Source organism: Rhinatrema bivittatum, chromosome 2 (assembly GCF_901001135.1).
Source record: "Rhinatrema bivittatum chromosome 2, aRhiBiv1.1, whole genome shotgun sequence".
Lineage (NCBI taxonomy): Eukaryota > Metazoa > Chordata > Amphibia > Gymnophiona > Rhinatrematidae > Rhinatrema > Rhinatrema bivittatum.
The window spans coordinates 348,639,266-348,659,484 of NC_042616.1; the positions used below are offsets into that span (position 1 = coordinate 348,639,266).

At 41.4% G+C, this 20,219-nt stretch overlaps 1 protein-coding gene across 13 annotated transcripts in view; it reads left to right on the forward strand.

Moving 5' to 3' along the window:
* The window catches only part of LOC115084679 (poly(rC)-binding protein 3-like), a 1,201,673-nt gene that overhangs the window by 1,137,024 nt on the left and 44,430 nt on the right, over positions 1-20,219 (forward strand). For all 13 annotated transcript variants that reach the window (XM_029589869.1, XM_029589872.1, XM_029589868.1 and 10 more), the window contains 3 exons: positions 1,915-1,956; positions 2,449-2,524; positions 4,296-4,348. In XM_029589869.1, coding sequence (XP_029445729.1) covers positions 1,915-1,956; positions 2,449-2,524; positions 4,296-4,348 — 171 coding nt within the window. The remainder of the gene's footprint in view (positions 1-1,914; positions 1,957-2,448; positions 2,525-4,295; positions 4,349-20,219) is intronic.

Below are 20,219 nucleotides of genomic sequence, written 5' to 3' on the forward strand. Positions count from 1 at the left end.
TATTTGTATTCTTCACATTGTAACTGTTTATCATTATTGTTGTATGTGAACCGATGTGATGGCTATGGCTGAATGTCGGTATACAAAAAAAAAACCAAATAAAATAAATAAATACTACAATTAGACCACAACGCTGAACCCTCGCACCTTGCTCCTCTGCCCTCCGGGTCCGTCTAGCAAACCATTTGCTTCGTCCCGGCAGGCAGAGGAGCCCCCCACCAATGGGTGCGCAGCGATTCGAATCGCTGTGCCTCCATTCACTGCCTCAACCACTTCTCCACCCACCCCCCCCCATGTGCTTCCTCCACCCCTCCCCCCATCACGTCCGCCGCCGCGCGCCTTGACCCTGGTTACCCTCGGCGGTGCGAGACAAGCTCGCACCGCCGAACATATATATTCAGTGGCACGTTTATGCCATTGAATATACACGTATAAGTGAACACTTAGCCATATAAGACTAATTGGCTAAGGTTAGACCTGCTCTATGGTACATGTAGTTTAGCCGTACAACTTATATTGCTATGTCTGAATATCAGCAGTTAGCCATGTAGGTTGTACGGCTAACTTGCTCCACTCTGATCCACCCAATATAAGCCTACTTTTTCTACAGCTACCTTTTTAGTCACATAAGGGACTTACACAGCTAAGCATATTCAGCAGCTGCGATATAGCCACATAAGTCCTCCTTGAACATGCTTTGAATATTTACCTCCCTGTGGATAGGGCAATAATGTTTTTGTGATAAACTCACCTTTAGTTGCAAAACATTAATTACCACTATTTTTTGACTAGCTCCTAATTTTCATCTGCCAATTGTCTAATCGTTTGCCTATATCTAAATCTTTTGAGAAAAATGAGTAGGCCCTGCTGAGTATTTACAATATGATGGAGTTTGGTGTCATCTGCAAAAATGGCAACATTACAGATTGTGCTCTCCTCTAATCATTGATACATATATTAAAACAGTAATCAATCAAACTTTTCTTTACAAAATGCCTTCCCATGGGTGCCTCAAAGCACTGAACAATATCATAAAAGCCATAGCATAACAAGACAGACCTCTGTGAAACTCTAATCAGAATAAGTTTTAGCCCTGCTTGCAAATGTTATCCTTGAACTCCATTTCAACATTATTGTAGCTGCTCCTGGCCAGTGGTGGTGTAGCCCAGTGGTTAGAGCAGTGGGCTGAAGGCTGGAGTTCAAATCCCATTGCTGCTCCTTTGAAACCTTGGGCAAGTCACGTCTCCCTCCATTGCCTCAGGTACAAACTTAAGGCCTGCTTAAAATTGGGTTTTACGTGTGGGAATGCACGTTACCCAAGTTAAGTGGCTTTTGAAAGTTGCTACAATATATGCTGTTGAATTATCCATCGGATTTAAGCATATTAAGTGCATTTAATGTGGGTTAATGACTTTTGAAAACTGCTATAATGCTATGCTACGTTTACATGCGTAGCTCCTTTGAAAATTCACCTGTTAGATTATAAGCCCTCTGGGGATAGGGAAATACCTACAGTACCTGAATATAATCTGCTTTGAGATGCCTGAAAAGTGTAATATAAATAAAATATACCAGATTAAATGGCAGTTGGCCCATATTTATGAAAATATGTTTTTTAAAGTCAGTTGTTTTAAAGTGCATACTGTCCAGACATAAGAATCAACTATCTGCTCTCTCCTGACATCTTTTAAAAAAAATAGACATGTGAAAATCCAGTTTTCTTTTAGGTACATGGAGCCTGGGCTATAACAGAGGGTTTTTTGGTAAAATAATTTTAAAGTTTCAGAATGAAATGTAAAATCCAATGCAAATTGTTCTATAAAAGGCGTATATGATTAATCACATAGAAGTCGATTATTTGTTTCCTGGTTACCAAGAGAAATGCAACTTTGGTCTTTGCTTGTCGTTTTTCAGGCATTTGCAATTCAGGGGCAATATGCTATCCCTCATCCAGACGTGAGTCCAGCACATGTAAATTATTCCCATTGTTTCTCTTTCTTATATTTGTTCTGGGCAGCATATACTTTCTTCCGCTAAAGCAGAGCAGACCTGTAGATTCCTGGCCATAACAAGATCTAGTGAGTTTTAACATCATTGAATGAATTTTGTAATACTTGATAGAAAGTAAAGTGGCCCAGATACAAATTGTAATTTTTGTCTTTAAATTACATTTTTTTTGCATGTTACGTATTTTAGGGGTTTTATTTGTTAATATGTACAGTAATTGTATAAAAAAATAGTTAATATTAACATAGCCATTACATGTAATAACAATAGATATGTCATTTTCTAACAAATGTATTTCCCTTGTAAAAGCTCAGAATGAATGATTAAACATTTTATTTTTAATTTTAATTAATCCAGTTTTAAAACATGTACAATGGTTTTCTGTACTCTGAAATAATTCCATTTGATTGGTTAGTTCTAATTTCCCATCCTGCCCTGCAGTTGACCAAGCTTCACCAGTTGGCTATGCAGCATACCCCCTTTACTCCCCTTGGGCAGACCACCCCTGGTTTCCCTGGTACGTACCCATGACCCCCTGGGGATGTCCTTCTTCTTAACACCTTTGTTTCCCATGGTCATTCCATCATTTTAATGCTAAATGTGGTCAATGACCATTTCTCCTTGTTTTTTTTGCTTTCTAAACATTTTGTTGGGGGTTATTTTTCTGTGCTTCCATTACCATTTGTTTTGTCAGTGCTAAACTACTGTGCTTTTGTTCCATTTACTTAAAAAATCTTTAATTTATGCCATCCATTAAGCCAAGTTTCTGCTCTTTTGTCCTATGAAAAGTTATTAGAAGCACTTGGCAGGTACCAGTCTACAGTATATATTGACTAAAGGACATCACTGTAAATTTTGCATTGTACAAATGATAGGAACCTGGGGAAGGGTTTGCCTAATGTAAATATCCAAATGAAATTAAAATTAAATAAAGTATTAATTATCGTACACATAAATGACAGTTTCTGTCGCACCATATCAATTCACATTTGTTACTTAATAGTAGCATGCAGGCTTGATGGTATGGGACTAACAATCCATTTTCCATAGACAATTATAGCCTTGATCCTCGTATATCCTGAGGACCCTTTCATATACTGGTACATGCAGTGTGTGACAAGTAATAACTTTTTTTTATCACATACACCAGTTCGGCGGAGGATGATACTTAAGTTTTGGATGCATATCAGATGAGATATTTGTGAAAAACCTGTGTGCAATTTACAATGGAAGAGGGGACCCCAATAGTTTTTCACCATAAGTGCGCACGAGGGTCGTTTAACATAAATTAAATCACTGGAAGCACTCTTGAAATGATCTCCATTTCGCATGCCCCATTTCTCTGTACATTGTGGATGTGAATAGTTCTAAAAGTATTTCCTGCAATACTGAAAGATTACACAAGCAGAGGATAAGGAAGCTGATGCTCTGGCGGAGGGCTGCATCAACGCTTTGCGATGTATGTGATAAAATATTAAGACTGCTCTTACATCATCTTTCCTACCTTATGTTTTCCTTGTTCTTTACACTTGATTTACAAACTGTTCCTTGATCTTTTCCTTGTTACCCATGCACCATGTTTCTGTAACTTCACCAAGTGTTAATGCACATTAATTGCTTACTTTCCTTCTTTCCACCCATATTTAATACAAATGTATGCAACTTACAGTATTTTATACTTCCCCGACTTCCCCTCTCCAAAAATAAACCTTTCTTTCCAAAATCTCTTAATCACCACTAATCACATATATGATTTCAGTAGTCTCCCCTAGCTTTTCCTGCCCCCTCCAACCCACCTTTCTCTTTATTACATTTAATATTTTCCTTTTTAGTTACCTCCAATTTCCATTCATTATTTGCTCTACTTTACATCTCCTGGCAGACAGAAGGGCCAAATCTAAGATACTGGCTCATTGTTGATCATGCACTTGTTAGTTAGAATTATGCTTGCACAGTAATTCACAGTACAGTTTTGGTTGTTTTGTTTTTTTTTTACAATCAGACTTTCTAAAGCATTGGAGAATTTATTTACATTGCTTTTTCGGCTGAGGGTTACTGCTAACAAGAGTAAAGCTAAGTTAAGGCAGCCCTCTTTGAAAGTTCTGCCTCCTTTTCACTGCCCTCTCCTCTTTGCTGTAAGTTCTGTACTTCTCTTTGCTGCTGTCTTTGTTTGACCTTTCCACTATGTTTTTCTCAAGTCTGTTAAGTATCATTCATTGTCTCTCTTGTTCTCCATGCCTTGATTGTAATTGTTCCTTTCTCTCTCACTCTCTCTTCCTGAAATACAGGACTGGATGCCAGTACTCCAACCAGTTCCCATGAGCTTACTATTCCAAACGATGTAAGTAGGTTGATGTTTTCTCTGGCGGGATATACAGTTGCATGTGGCATATTACCTGAACACTCACATCTTAAATGGCACTTACCAAAGATAGTGCAGTAGCATTCGGGGTATACTATGAGATCTGTACCAAATGAGAGTAAACCACAAGTGAAAGATATCCAATGAGAAAGAAATGAAATATATTCATTGGTACTACAGTGGCTTTAAGCGCATTGAAAACCATTTACAGCTGACACAGTCTCCTTAGTACTTATTAGGGATGTGAATCGTTTTTTGACGATTTAAAATATCGTCCGATATATTTTAAATCGTCAAAAATCGTTAGAGCCGCGATACAATAACAATTCCCCCGATTTATCGTCAAAAAATCGTAAATCGGGGGAAGGGGGAGGGGAAGGGGGAGGGCGGGAAAACCAGCACACTAAAACAACCCTAAAACCCACCCCGACCCTTTAAAATAAATCCCCCACCCTCCCGAACCCCCCCAAAATGCCTTAAATTACCTGGGGTCCAGAGGAAGGGTCCCGGTGTGCTCTTTTACTCTCGGACCTCCGGGTGCGTTGTAGAAATGGCGCCAGCGCTACCTTTGCCTTGTCATATGACAGGTCAAAGGTAGCGCCGGCGCCATTTTGTTTTTTGTCCCCCGACGTCAGGAGCGTAGGGGATCGCTCCCGGACCCCCGCTGGACCCCCAGGGACTTTTGGCCAGCTTGGGGGGGCCTCCTGACCCCCACAAGACTTGCCAAAGTCCAGCGGGGGTCCAGGAACGACTTCCTGCACGCGAATCGTTTTTCCGTATGGAAAAATGATTCACGGCAGGAGATCACTCCTGGACCCCCAGGGACTTTTGGCCAGCTTGGGGGGGCCTCCTGACCCCCACAAGACTTGCCAAAAGTCCAGCGGGGGTCCGGAACGACCTCCTGCAGTCGAATCGTGTAGCCGTACGGCCGGCGCCATTTTGCGCAAAATGGCGCCAGACTAGTTCATAGGTAAACATAAAAATCCTCTTGTATAGACATATTTTTAAAAGGCAGCATTCCTCAGCAGTTGCTATGCTTAATTCTCCTCTGCCGAAGAGTTATTTACTGCGACCTATATAGGAAGAAAGTAAAGGTCAGGTTTAAGAACAGTAGAAAAAAATCCCCAATCCACTCTAAACCAGAATTGCAAGCAATCACAGACAATAAAAGGGTATAAAAGTTAAATAAACTCACTGGACAGAAAATGGACAAAAAATAAAACATTTCATGGGCATCTCAAGGCCAGATGTACTAAGTATTTTTTTCGTGAAGACACAATAATTAGGAAAATCCTTTAGTACATCTGGCCCCAAATCCAAAAGATACCACATATAAAATATTTAGTGGTCAGAAGAACATGGTCATTCAATAATCACATATAAAAATAACTTATACAATGTCCATAATTCAGGTAATCATCAATATATTTATCATAAAGTGCCATGAATTAGGGTACCATATAAATACCTAATTACTAATATCTAACTTTTAAGATAAATTTTCAAAGCCCGACATGCACCAAAATTGGGAGTTGCTCGCGCATTTGGAGCTTACATGTGCCCACTGTATTTTAAAAGCCACCTACATGTGTGAATCTCTCGCTGCATGCACATTTCACTCAGAATCAAAAGCAGTGTGGTGTGAGCGGTGAATTGGCCAAGAGCTATGCATGCAAATACACACCTGTGCACACACCCAAATCTAGTGTTGCATAACTTCTTCTATGGAGGAGGTATAAGTTTAAAAAAACATTCCTGAGGGGTTTAAAGGGTCTGGGGTAACTGGGGGGAGTGCAGGCTTTTAAACCAGGAGGTTTGGAGGATCTAGCTGTACACTGGGTGAACTGGTGGACAAACAGGTAAAACTGGTCTTGGCATGGTCGCGCACCAGTTATAGAATTCCCTGACTTACGTGGTCGAAACCTGATTTGCGCGGTTGGGCGCACCTACTTGCAAAATTAGGTGCACACATACGAACACCATACAACGTACGCGCATATGTGCACCAAGGCTATTTTATAACATACGCACATATGTACATGTATGTTATGTGCCAAGAGATGTGCACGCCATGTCCCTGGGCACATCTGCGATTCCTTTGAAAGTTACCATCCCTAAATGCAAGCATATAGCATGTTACACCCTAATGGCTTCAGTTTGGAATGGAAAACCCAAAACAGATGATAATCAATCCAAAAAGTAAGCAATATTTATAAGAGCCATTATGCCAAAGTAAACATGGTGCATCCATATTTCATCATGACCACTGTGTGCAAAGGAGAAAAATAATCGCAAAAATTGCTACTCTTCAGAGAAATTAAGTTATTAATGCTTATGCTTTACTTATGTTAATGACAGGGACAAATCTCTGGTCTCAAACAACATTAAATGCAGATTCAATGATTCTTCCCTTTCTGCCAACATAAGGCTTGATCATAAAGATCCCACCAGCCCGCAAAACCTGTGAGATTTATATTAAACTAAAGCAGTGCTAGGTTTTTGCAATAGAAAACATTAAACTTTAGGCCATGTCATTTTCTTGTGATTTTTACTGAATCTGTGCAGATTATTCTATAGCATTTACTTGTGGTTCTGGAAATATATTTTCTCTGCTGAAATTTTTCTTTTTTTCATTATGGTTGCTTCTGAGAGAGAGCTTTATATTCAATCACTAATATGTTATTTGGAATACTGAAATTTTCAGAAATATTACCCAGTAATATTGAGATATACAAAAGAATACATTATTTTTTCATTTAATTTCATTAAAATATACATTTCTTTCTTTTACTGTATTGAATTCTGGACATTACAATTTTTGTTTCTGAAAAAAGGTTGCAATTTGGTAAGTGTGTGAGCCATTCTCCCTTCTTCTGGCATAGTTGCATAATGCAAAACATTTATGACAATTGAAAAGTTCATTGGTTTTCCTACAGAAATGGTAAATTGTACCATCTGGTTTGGCTGTGGCACCTTTTATTGGACCAACAACAAAATAAGAATTATCCAGATAGGATGTTACACATAAGTTTTCAAGATTGCACAAGTCCCATCTTCAGAAGTCAGATGCGAGGAAGGTACTCATATGATCTCAGAAGCTCTTGTGCATCAGCATCTACAGATAAGTCCTGAGTTGATGCTATACAAGGTCTCAGGACTTGCAAAGAATCCAGGTTTCTCCAGGATCAATATAGCTACTACAACCCTGCATGCCACCAATGAATAGGGCAAAACCCAGACTGCTCCAGTCTTTATCCAAGGTTTGAACCTCATGTAGCAGTGTTATAACAACACAGTCAAATAGCAAACAACTTCTTTTTAATTTGCCTAACATTTAATATAGATCCCTCCTAGAATTACTATGCATTAGGGGGGAAAAAACTCACAGAAACACCACAGCGAAAGGCAAAAACAAACCATGGTGCAAAATATAATAAAAGTGCTCCTGGACTTTGGACTAATCCTTAAGTCTTGTCCTATAGCTCTTTAAAGAAGTCTTTCCCCCTCTCATTTCTATGTCCATGTGCATAACCTATATATTTAATTAATCAGGTTCAAAGTGTGTTTGAAAAATATATTTTTAAAAAGCTACAGATCCAGTTTAGGGCCCGATTCATCCGGGCCTTTTCCCCTAGACAGAGAATGGGAGAAAAGCTTTAGTGCATCCGGTCCTTAATGTACTTTCTCACATGCATTGCTAAATGAAGCTACTGTAAAATATTCAAATGATATACCAAGCACAAGAATGGCTTCAGGTTTCTGCAAAACAATGCCAAAATTTCTAAAAGCACTGAAAGTTTCTTTTCACCAATCACCTTTTTTTCAAAAGCTTTCCCTCCTCTTTTCCATTAAGTACTGTCACTCTTAGATCACAAAACAAAGTCAAATATCCTACAAATATCTTTATTTAAAAAAAAATCTGCTATCGTAAAACTTACAAGTGTCTTCATCTCATAGAGATGGGATGGCAAAAGCCATCAGACTGAGGGGAGAAAGACTGCAGAGTTGGAGAAACACAGCACAATGGCCAATCTCTGAACCTGGCTGCCCCGCAGTCCCTCGGCTTCTCAGAGGGGAGCACCCAATTACTGCAGAAACCTCAGCATTCACAAAAGAAAGACAAAAGTTCCTGATGGAAATCTAAAATGACTGTAGTCATCCTTGATTTTACAGAAGAAATGGAAGCCATGACTGAATGAGGTGCTATAGTACTAATAAGAGCCAGACCCCCACCCGCTTCTTTCATCTTCTCCCTCTTTCGGGATCAGGATGCCCCTATCTCTGTTTTGTATCACTGTCTCGGGGCACTGTCCTCTGGATTCCTGTAAACAGACTGCTCTGTTTGTGCCTACTCCCTTCTTTCAAGGCTAATTCTGTCTGAGGCCAGTGCCCTCCCTCTTCCCTCGGTGAAAGGAAGAGCAGCAGAGGCAATGAAAGTTGCAAAACTCAACACAGGCAAAGATCAGCGCTTACAAATAAATGGAAAATCCTCACTGACCTCGTTTGTTTCCCTTCTCTGGAATGGAAGGCATGTATAATTCTAACAAAGAGAAAATGAACTGCGAGGGGAACGCAGATCTCTATGTGCAATTTCATGAGATTTACAGAAAGACCTGCCTAGAGGTTTTGCTGAAAAGCAGGAGGAAATTTGGTTACGTTGAGGTCAACTTAAAAAAAAACATACATATCCAGCTAAAGTTAGCTGAATAAGTTATCAGGAATATTAAACAGGATAAATATCCTTCTAAATATTCTCAAATAAATGTATCCAGGTAAGTCTATCCGGATAACTTTGTAACCTAACCGGCTATGTTTCAATATTGCTGGTTAGGTTTCAAAGTTAAATGCACCTGAATAACAATAAACTTAACCAGTGATATCCAACCATAGCCAGTTAGGTTTCAAAATTATCTAGGTAGGTTTACCCAGATAAATTTATTCAAGGATATTGCCTCCTTCCCCCCCTCCCCCCAAATTGACAAAATTGAATTTAAACCAAATGCCTTCTGCAGATGCAACCCATCCCTATTCCCTTATTTGGCTAACTGAAAATATCTGAGTTAGCTGAATAGGTTATTTGGCAAACTCATCTCTACCCCCTGAACTCCCCCAAAATGCCTCCCACTTATACAGATAAATCTTACCTATCCAGATAAAATGTATGCAATAAGTGCCAGTAATATTCAAAAGTTGGCATTTATCCAGGTGATTCAAAAGTTATCCAGATAAATGCCTCCGAATATCCACCCCATTGGTTCATACAAACATTCCTCAACAATACTCTACACATTTGTGACAATTCTGTAGTTTCCTTTCTATCTGTTCTGTCGATAGATAAAGGGCTATTTCTCACTGATGTCTAACCGGTGCAACTCGTGCTATGCTGGCATCATACCCACCTCCTTTTTAAATAGCACAAGAATTGTGCTGGGATTCATTACTTTACTGCTGGATTATAAATTGTTCTGTGGTAAGGCTTGCATTCCAGTATAACATACTGGAATTTAGCACTAGTACCAGGGCCAGCTTTGGGGTGTGCAACCTATGCGGCTACATAGGGCACCATGATCAAGGGGGGTGCTGCTGTCCTCTCCCGCCCTCCTGTACCTTCTATATAATGTCTTGTAGGGAAACCCTCAAAATTGATCTTTTGGGGTTTCAGTGCATATGACATTTGGATGGAAGAGACCCTGCTATAATCATATTGACCTGTTTGGGAAAATGTTTAATCTTGTGGCACTGGATGGCATTTTTAGAGGTGTGAGCATTGTATTTTATGTGTTAATGTAATTATGGGGAAATGGTGTGTAGGTTCCTTTAAACATTTGGTATTTTCTGATTGGGTGACTGGTGTGTAGCAGGAGGTATAGAGATGGGATGTTTTTGGTGGGTTTTTGCCCTATTCTGCCCATGCCCTTCCAGAAGTAGGGTGAATAATAGGGACCTTAAGAGAAGTGACTCACTGGTGTAGCAGCCTGCAGGTTAGTGGACCCAGAAGCCTTCTCAGAGGGAGTGGATCACTGTAGAGGCTCTTCCCCCTCAGGGAGAGAGGCCCAAGGCAATGATGGAGAGGTTCCTTCCTCCTTCTAAAAAACTAACTAGAGGTGAAAAGAATAAGAGTTCATTTCTCTCTTTGAGGAACTGGGCCAGGACTGTGAGAGCAGGGATGAATCTGAGATGAGGAGTACCCTAGAGTGCTAGGTTAGATTATTTTGCATTATTAATACCTTTTCAGGAATTTAAATGTCTGTATCACATCCCCCCAACTCTCCTCTCCTCTAGGATATACATACTAGGGATGTGCATTCGTTTGCGACAAAATAGGAAATAGAGATGATATTTCCTATTTCATCGCGGTTCAGGGGGGCAACGAAACGATAAGAAAACCCACGAAATTTCGTGTGGTTTTCTTATCGTTTTTTGGGGGGAGAGAAAGGGCACATTAAAAAAAAAAAACCCAATCCACCCCAACCCTTCAAATTTAATTAATTGCAACCCCCTCCAAGACTTACCAAAAGTCCCTGGTGGTCCAGCGGGGTCCCGGGAGTGATCTCCCGCTCTTAGGCTGTTGGCTGCCAGTAATCAGCTGAACCCCCACTGGACCACAAGGGAATTTCGGCAAGTTTTGGGGGAGTCGGGAGGGTGGTGGTTTGTAATTAATTAAATTGGAAGGGTTGGGGCGGGTTTCGGATATTGTTTTGGGGGCAGCCGAAATAAAATTGTCCCGAACCGTGGGAAAACAAAATTTCCTGCGGCGGGCCGATAACGAAGGCCAAACCGAAAGGGTCGGCCGAATCACATCTCTAATACATAGTAAGGTCCTCAGATCTCATCTCATATGTCTTTCGGTGTAGAGCTCGTAACATTTTGGTTGCCTTTTTCTATCCTTTTTTAGATATGTCCTCCAGAACTGCTGAGATGCTTTACATAATTTTGCATTGCAGTCACTCATTAGCATTGAATCAGGGATGGATTTCATCCACTGCTATCCTAGGTACTTATTCAGTACCATGGAATTCTGCCCCCCCCCCAACCTCTGGACTCAATGCTACCCCCCCCCCCCCCCCCTCCAATCTAGCTGGACCTGGGCTCCAGTGGCATGTCTGTGTGCTAAGCCTGTGCTCACAGGCACCATCCCTGTATGGAAGCCCAGAGGGGAGAGGACTGGAAAGAGTAGGCTTATTCCTTGTGCTCACCGATCTATGAGGATCACCGCTGAGGCTGAGGTTCAGGGGTTGGGGGCATCTTCAGAGGTCCAGAGCAGGACTATAAGGCAGAGGAGGGGAGAGTAGGAAGTTTGCCACTTCCTCCCTCAAACTTTGCTTCCCTAGGCACAGGCCTAGTACGCCTATGTATAAATCCAGGCCTGCGTCGAATTTGCGAAAAAATGCACAGAAGAAAAGATTTGTATGCTAAAATTACTATTTGTGAAGAAAAAGTAAAATTTTGCATGCTAAATGGGTCAATAGCACATGTTATCCCATTTAACACATGTTAACAGTGCTTTTAGCATGCAAGCTCACTTGAAAATTTTAGGTCACTTTACTACATTAGTCTCTTGGATGAAACAGGTTAGAGAACAGGTATGAGAAAAGAAGGACATAAAAAATGAAGGAAGTAGAAATGTTTAATTTTAACTGATTGGTTCCTTCTTCATGCCAATCTTTCTGTGAAATAAATGGGATTAAGAATTATGTGGTGTTAAGCTGCAATAGATTTGTCAGTATGAAGGGTATATGCGATTATCCCTTCTGTTAATATAAATCATGACTGCTGATATAAAAACTGAAATGACCTTTTCGCTGCACCTATACCAACAGCAGAGTAGTAGTCAGTGAGTAGAAGTCCCAGATTTTCCACCAGCTGAAGTAAGCAGCTGCCCAGGACCTCTGCGGTGAAAATGACTCCTCCTTCTCTGCCCAGTGGCACTTTCTTACAAGCACCACTCAACCTGAGTGACAGCACCCTGTCAGACCAGCCCCCTTAAAATTAGAGGCCAATGGGCCAGTGGTCTGCAGAGCACTGTAACCTAAAATCACTGCTGACCCATCCTTACATCTGTAAGGGGATAGACCTGACAAGTTCCTGTTTCTTAGGCTGAGTAGTGTTTCTGAGAAAGTGCCACTGGAGTAGGGGAAGAGGTGCCCCTTTCAGCATGGAAAATGGAGGACAGGGGCATTACAAGTAGTGTGCTGTGGGGATAAGTCCTTGGACCAGTTCTTTCAACATTTTCATAAGTGATATTGTAGAAAGGCTATCAGGAAAAGTTTGTCTTTTTGCAAATGATATCAAAATATGTAACAAGGTGGACAATTAGGAAAGTGTGAAAAACAGGAGGAGTAATCTAACAAAGCACAAGGAATGCTCTAGTGCAGTGATGGCAAACTCCAGTCCTCAAGTGCCACAAACAGGCCAGGTTTTCAGGATATCTACTATGAATATGCATAAGATAGATTTGCATACAATGGATATTTAAATACCTCAGAGTTATCAATGCACTGGAGGTGGGTCTCTTTCAACAGGAAGGAGAGTCTGGAACGAGGAGTCATGGAATAATCTAATAATTGGTTATTTACACTTTCGGATAATAGAAGGACTAGGGGGCATTCCATGAAGTTAGCAAGTTGCACATTTAACACTAATCGGAGAAAATTCTTTTTCACTCAGCGCACAATAAAGCTCTGGAATTTGTTGCCAGAGGATGTGGTTAGTGCAGTTAGTGTAGCTGGGTTCAAAAAAGATCTGGATAAGTTCTTGGAGGAGAAGTCCATCAACGGCTATTAATCAAGTTTACTTAAGGAATAGCCACTGCTATTAATTGCATCGGTAGCATGGGTTCTTCTTAGTGTTTGGATAATTGCCAGGTTCTTGTGGCCTGGTTTGGCCTCGGTTGGAAACAGGATACTGGGCTTGATGGACCCTTGGTCTGACCCAGCATGGCAATTTCTTATGTTCTTATGTTCTTAAGGAATACTAAAAAGTATTTCTTTACAGAAAGGGTGATGGACGCATGAAACAGCCTCCCAGTGGAGGTGTTGGAGACATGGACAGTATCTGAATTCAGGAAAGCATGGGACAAGTAAAGGGGATCTCTGAAGGAGTGGTAGGGATTGTAGAGCTGAGGAGTTGTGTGGATGGGCTGACTAAATAGGTGGTATGCTCTTTTTCTGCCTTCATGTTTCTAATGTAAACATGAGCTGTCTGGCATGCCCATTTCCTGCCACAGCACTCTGTGTTTCTTGTAGAGCTTCAAGTTGGTGCCGGTTTATCAGGAAGAGATAATTCACCAAAAGAAACATGCTATCCAGCAATTTCAGCACTGTCGACTCCACCACGCAGATGTCAGTTCCTGAGAGACTCTGAATTCAGCAGTATCAATGTCTGTTGTGTGTGTGTTTTTACTTAGCGGTTAAATGCCAATTGAAAACTGGCCCAAATATGACACCAACATATAAATATAGCCTTTTGAATGAATTTTGAATTTTTGTGACCATGTGGTACACCAGACATCTCAAACTCTTCAAAGTAGTACAGTGGTCATGTAAGGTTGAAAACCATTGGTCTTTGGCATTCCAAAAGAAAGTAATTGGGCATACTAGATGGACTCTGTACTGTGTAATTCATGAAAACACAGAGGGAAAGAGAGAGAACACCTAGGACCATGCAGACTCAGTGGTATTAGAACAAGAAGGAACAAGTTGGAAAAGCATGTAGAGGCATGATTTTGGGAATGTTTCCTATGCAAATTTGTAGAAGGCGATGTTTAATTTCTTACCTTCCATTCTGAATAAATGTTACACCTCTTTATGTTTTTTCCATTGTTGCAACATATTCAATCCTTAGTGACTTTATTGCAAAGAAAATAACAATCTCCTGAAATAGAGGAGACAGAACTATTTCGGAATAAATATGGTCTGAAATAAAATGTTTTAGGGGTCTATAACATTTACTCCTAAGACTCGACTGTTGGAGTGAGAGATGGGGATACTGAGATGGTGTATAAACATGGGAATGTGTGGGTGAAGAGTTGTGAATATCCTGGGGGCAGATGTGTGTGTGGGGGGGGGGGATATTTAAATGGATATGGTGTGGGGGGGGAATGTGAGAGTGTATTGGTGGTGGATGATTGGAAGTAAGTGGGTGGGTGTGTTTGGAGGAATTGTAGGTCATGAGGGATTTTGTAATTGTATATGGGAGTTTTTAGGGGTATGTTTGTATGTATGGGATGGGATGTATGCATGGGGGTATGTGTGTTGAAGTTTGGTTATGATTTTGGAGGGGTATCACTTTAAAAGTGTGGGCAGAGGTGGCTTGGAAAGAATAATTTCAGGCCATGTCTCACCCTCTACTTCAGTTATTTTTCTATGTTCCTGTCTCTGCCTGGGTTGTTCTGGAACATAGTACTGGAAGGGAGCAGAAGATGGAGCACTAGTCAACATTATGCAAGCTGTAACTTTCCCATAGAAAACAATGGGGATTTTTGAGAGGCCTGGTTTCCAAAAATACTAAAAAACATAAACGAAAAGGGAGTCAAAGATGTGAATGCACTTAAGGGTAGATTTTAAAACATCCGTGCACATCTATGCGAGTGGTGCGTGAATTTTTGCAAAGTCTGCACGGCGATGCAGTTCCCTCCCAATCCACTCCAATTAAGAAGCAGACTGGGAAGGAACTTCCCCTACCCCCTGCCTAACCTTCCTTCTCTTTCCCTTCTCCTCCCCATCCCTAAACCTAACCTGCCTTGCCTCAATTGTTTTATTTTATTACTTACTGCTCCTCGAGAGTAGAAGTAATTTACACGTGCTGGCCGGCTGCCGGCGTGTGCTTTCCCAGGATAGTGGCCTCCGTCCTCCCCCACCCAGAACACGCTGCCTGGCCCACCCCTTTCTCAGGGCCTGGCACTTGAGCACGTATCGCCACTTACACATCCGGCCGAGCCCTTTTGAAAATGCACGCAGCATTTTCCAAGCCACCTCTGCCCACACTTTTAAAGTGATACCCTTCCACACAAAGTCATAACCAAACTTCAACACGCATACCCCCATGCATACATCCCATGCCCACACGCATAAATGGCGATTTTTACGCGCATGGCCGATTTAAAATTTGGCCATTAATTAAAAATAAAGCAGTATTGAGCATTCAATAAAGATACATGTGAATTTCTTGTTAGATAGACATCATAAGACATAATAACAAAGACCATCATAACACCCAAAATGCTGGAGCAAGTGCTTCAACTTCCACAAATGAGACGGGTCATGTATCATCATTGATCTGCAAAACAATTAGGGGCGGATTTTCAGAGCCCTGCTCGCGTAAATCCGCCCAAAACCGGGCGGATTTACGCGAGCAGGGCCCTGCGCGCCGGGAAGCCTATTTTACATAGGCCTCCCGGCGCGCGCAGAACCCCGGGACTCGCGTAAGTCCCGGGGTTCTCCGAGGGGGGCGTGTTGGGGGCGTGTCGGGGGCGGGCCCGGTCGTCGCGGCGTTTCGGGGGCGTGTCGGCAGCGTTTTGGGGGCGGGTACGGGGGCGTGGCTATGGCCCGGGGCGGTCCGGGGGCGTGGCCGCGCCCTCCGTACCCGCCCCCAGGTCGCGGCCCGGCGCGCAGGAGGCCCGCTGGCGCGCGGGGATTTACGCCTCCCTCTGGGAGGCGTAAATCCCCCAACAAAGGTAAGGGGGGGGTGTAGACAGGGCCGGGCGGGTGGGTTAGGTAGAGGAAGGGAGGGGAAGGTGAGGGGAGGGTGTTAGAGGATTCCCTCCGAGGCCGCTCCGATTTCGGAGCGGCCTTGGAGGGAACGGGGGTAGGCTGCGCGGCTCGGCGCGCACCGGCTATACAAAATGATAGCCTTGCGCGCGCCGATCCAGGTTTTTTAGTAGATACGCGCGGCTCCGCGCGTATCTACTAAAATCCAGCGTACTTTTGTTTGCGCCTGGAGCGCAAACAAAAGTAGGCTATTCGCGCGCCTTTTAAAATCCGCCCCTTATAGTCCAAATCATTTTTTTGAATTTTATAATATTTTGGGTGCTATGATGGTCTTTGTTATTATGCCTTATGATGTCTATCTAACAAGAAATTCACATGTATCTTTATTGAATGCTTTTGCTTTATTTCCAAAAATACTAACCTGTTCCCAGTTTTTAAACTCTTCTGAGATATTCCCATTTGCTTCCTGCATCCCTTTTTTGGAGAGTTACTGTGCTTACAGACAGATTGATATGGATCTCTTTTACCTACTTATTTCCAATATTCCTAGTGTTAGTAATCATAAAAATGGGAAGACTACATGGGCTGTGGTAATTTGCCATCATATTCTATATTTCTGTGTTTTTATGTTTTGAATATTTTATAGCTACTGAGGCCCTTTCCTGAGGCAATGTGATGTGAGGCTGCCTTGAAGTTTGCATTGAAGAGAGGCAATATGATCCCTATAATACTAAAAACTAAATAAATAATCACAAGATCAAAAATATTTTCACATGCCTTGTAATGACAAGAGTCAGCTTTTAATTCTGTTTCTTTCAGCTATATGTCCTGAAGTTTCTAAGCTTTAAAAAATATGAGATTTTTTTTCATTTAAACTAAAAAGCAATAAAATCATGCAAAGACTAGTATTGCAAAAAAAAAAAAATCAAAAGGATTTATTGTTCACATTTTAGTGGGCTTCAAGGGAGAATTTGGAAAACAATATTAATATCAAAGGATTTACTTCTTTATAGAAAGATGATGAAGAGGAGGAGGAGGTCAATAGAAATGAATGGTTAGAGATTTGATTCTTGCCCTGAAAGGCTAAGCACAAAAGCACATGAAACATTTCATGAAAATATGATGTCACCTTCTAGAAATCCTATATAAGGAAAAACAAAATAGTTTTCTAACAAAATATTTTAAGACCTTTTCTTCTCTGTTCACCTAATCTTCCATTATCTTATTTATGCATATTGACAGTTTAATAAGTTCCTGCCCAGTCGTGAAAGTACTTTTAGAAATCTCCTTTTAGTGTCCCTTACATTTGTATAGCAGGTATGTGTGTGTATATCTATTTATAAATATGTATATATAAAGTAAAGAGGCAGTGCAAATTATACTATCAAGTGTTCTAGAAGTGATATACTCAAAATAACAAAATATGAACACTCGTGCCTAAATTAGACATCATAAATAATTAAGCAAATCTTTAAAAAAAAATTTCCATAGTTCAAAAATATTTATCATACAAAAGATCTTTATTAATTTTACAAAAATTCTGTATAATCAATTTCAACTGACTAAAAACAAGTTGCTTTTGAAATCATATCACTAGCAACCTTATATGCTTAGAAGAAACCAAAGTCCTTAAAGTATTTAAATAAACCAATGATCCAATGCAAGACTTAAGCTGTCTTGATATTTCTTATTGTCAGCACAAGAATGTTTCCACTATATGCTTTCACAACTTTAACAACTCTTCAACTCTTAAAGCTCTCGACAAAGGGTCCTCTGTTTCACCCCAGAAGGGCTTCATCAGGAGGAAATCTGAGAAAGCAGCTGGAACATGTAAACATTTACGACATTACATTGAGGGGTAGATTTTAAAACGCCTATTTTAAAAAGGCCCCACGATGTCCCGGGGCTTTGAAAAAGGGGAGGGGGAGGGGGCAGTCCGGAGGGCGGGGCAGGGTCAGAGGCTCCTGGCACAGCGGGCATTTGCCGCTATGCTGGGGGATCGCGTGCCAGCAGGCTGTCAGTGCAAGCAGGAACAGGTATGATAAAGGTCGGGGGGATCTAGGTGAGGACTAGGGGGCGGGAGGGTTAGGGGAAGGGGAAGGGAGGTTCAGTTAGGGGGTTGGGAAGTTCCCTCCAGGGCCGCTCCGAAATCTGAGCATCCTGGAAGGGAACGGGGGAAGGCCGCGTGCGTCAGCACACACCGGTTGCACAATTGTGCACCCCCTTGCGCCTGCTGATCCCTGATTTTATAACATGCGTGTGCCAGCACGCGCATGTTATAAAATCAGGCGTCCATATGCGCGCGCAACCTTTTGAAATATACCCCTTAGTGGGCAAATCACCTTTGTAGAAACTTGTTCAGAAGTGATGAAATCTTGCAAATAGACAATCTTATCTCAAACCTTCCTTCCCTCGGAATCTCGATTTTCTATTTGCAAGATTTCATCACTTCTGAACATGTTTCTACAAAGATTTATATATATATATATGTATGTATGTATGTATGTATGGACCCTCTAGGTCCCCAGCATATAAATATCTGTAGTCCCTAGCTTAAACCTTAGGAATAGTTGACAGACAATCCCTTACAGCCACGTCCTGTCAAACTGCCTCGATTGGTCAGCCAGCCTATATAAAAGAACAAGCAGAACCAAGGAACAATGTGCCATTTTCAGTGGCATTTTTTTGGCTGAGTTTTGAAGAAGTAGGAGAGTATTGGAGTGTTTCCCCCTTATTAGGCCCCGCAGCCTGATACCAGAAGAGACAGATTCCTATCCCAGCATCTAATCAGTTTGGCAGGGGTTATCTCTGGGAGGTGGCAAAGAGTTTTGGGAGAGTCTGATAATGTAGAAGACAATTCTTTTTTTTTTTTTGGATCCTGGTCCAGCCCATGGGAGGATTTTTCCCCTTCTTGGAGGAGGTCAGGTAACAGCTGTGGTACCCTGCTGGCACTACGAGGAGGGACAAAAGTATCTTAGAGAAGAAACTTGCATTTTTTGAGATTTTGGGTCCTGTTTTGGTTAGGAGGAATTTTTGTGCCACCATTCCTGCCCATGAAAAGGAGAAAAGACCTTATTCTTTGCTGTTGGTTTATGGGATTTTCTAACCCAAAATGTCCAGTTTGTCACCAGAGAGTAAGAGAGACCCCACTAGGAGCCCATTTTCTGTCCCTGGAAGATTTGAGTCATTTTTTTCCTAGTGCCTACCACTGAACGGCACCCACTAAGTGGAGCAGTGAGACAAAAAGCGTATTTGGAATTTTGAGAATATTAATTGGAGGTGCTGATTAGTTTGAAGATATTTTTGGTTGCAGTAAATTTTTGTTGGAATACCTCTACAAGAGGTATTCCTAAAGCAAGGACATCACAATTGTGAGTATATCTGTGAAAGAAAGAGACAGAGAAACTGTTCCCCCCCCCCCCTTTGGTTTTCCTTGGAAGTTTATCCTCCCCCCACCAGAAATGACCACAGCACTTGGGGCCTGTGGACTGAGGGAGAGAGAGAGAGAAAGGGAGTTTGTAGCCCCTGGACATGGTGTACCCCTGTTTTCAGGACACCCATCGAAAAGGAGGTTACATATATAAATTTTGTTTTGTCTGGAATCCAGAATTTTGAATATTCTACTTTTTATGCTATTTCATGATATTTGGTTTATAGTCTGTGAATCAGGGAGGTTGTATGTTTTATCCGTTGCTGTATGCAATTCTCTGTGATTATCTACCCAGTATTCCACTATCTTTCTGTTCTGCTGCATCACCTGGCCAAGTTGTACAAGGTGAAGATCTGTGGCTATGCAGCTAATGTTCCTTCATGTGGCAGTCATAGGTTTGTGGCCAAGCTAATCTTGATAACATAAATGCTACAGAGCTATAGTGAAACCAAGGCCATGTGGGTCTGCATGTGAATATTATGACTCTTCTTTTCTCTGCAAACCTAAACAATATAAAATGCTTCCATCACACTAGTTAACCATTTATAGTATGTATTTATGCTTCTCTAATGGGGCCTCGCCCCTTCATTCTTTCACATGTTACTGTCATCAGCTGAGCAAGCGCATTTCCATGATGAAGATTATAACTGCAGATTTTGCTGAATATGGTGTTTTTGTATGGAAATGGAACTTTCCTTTGATTTCATTAGAA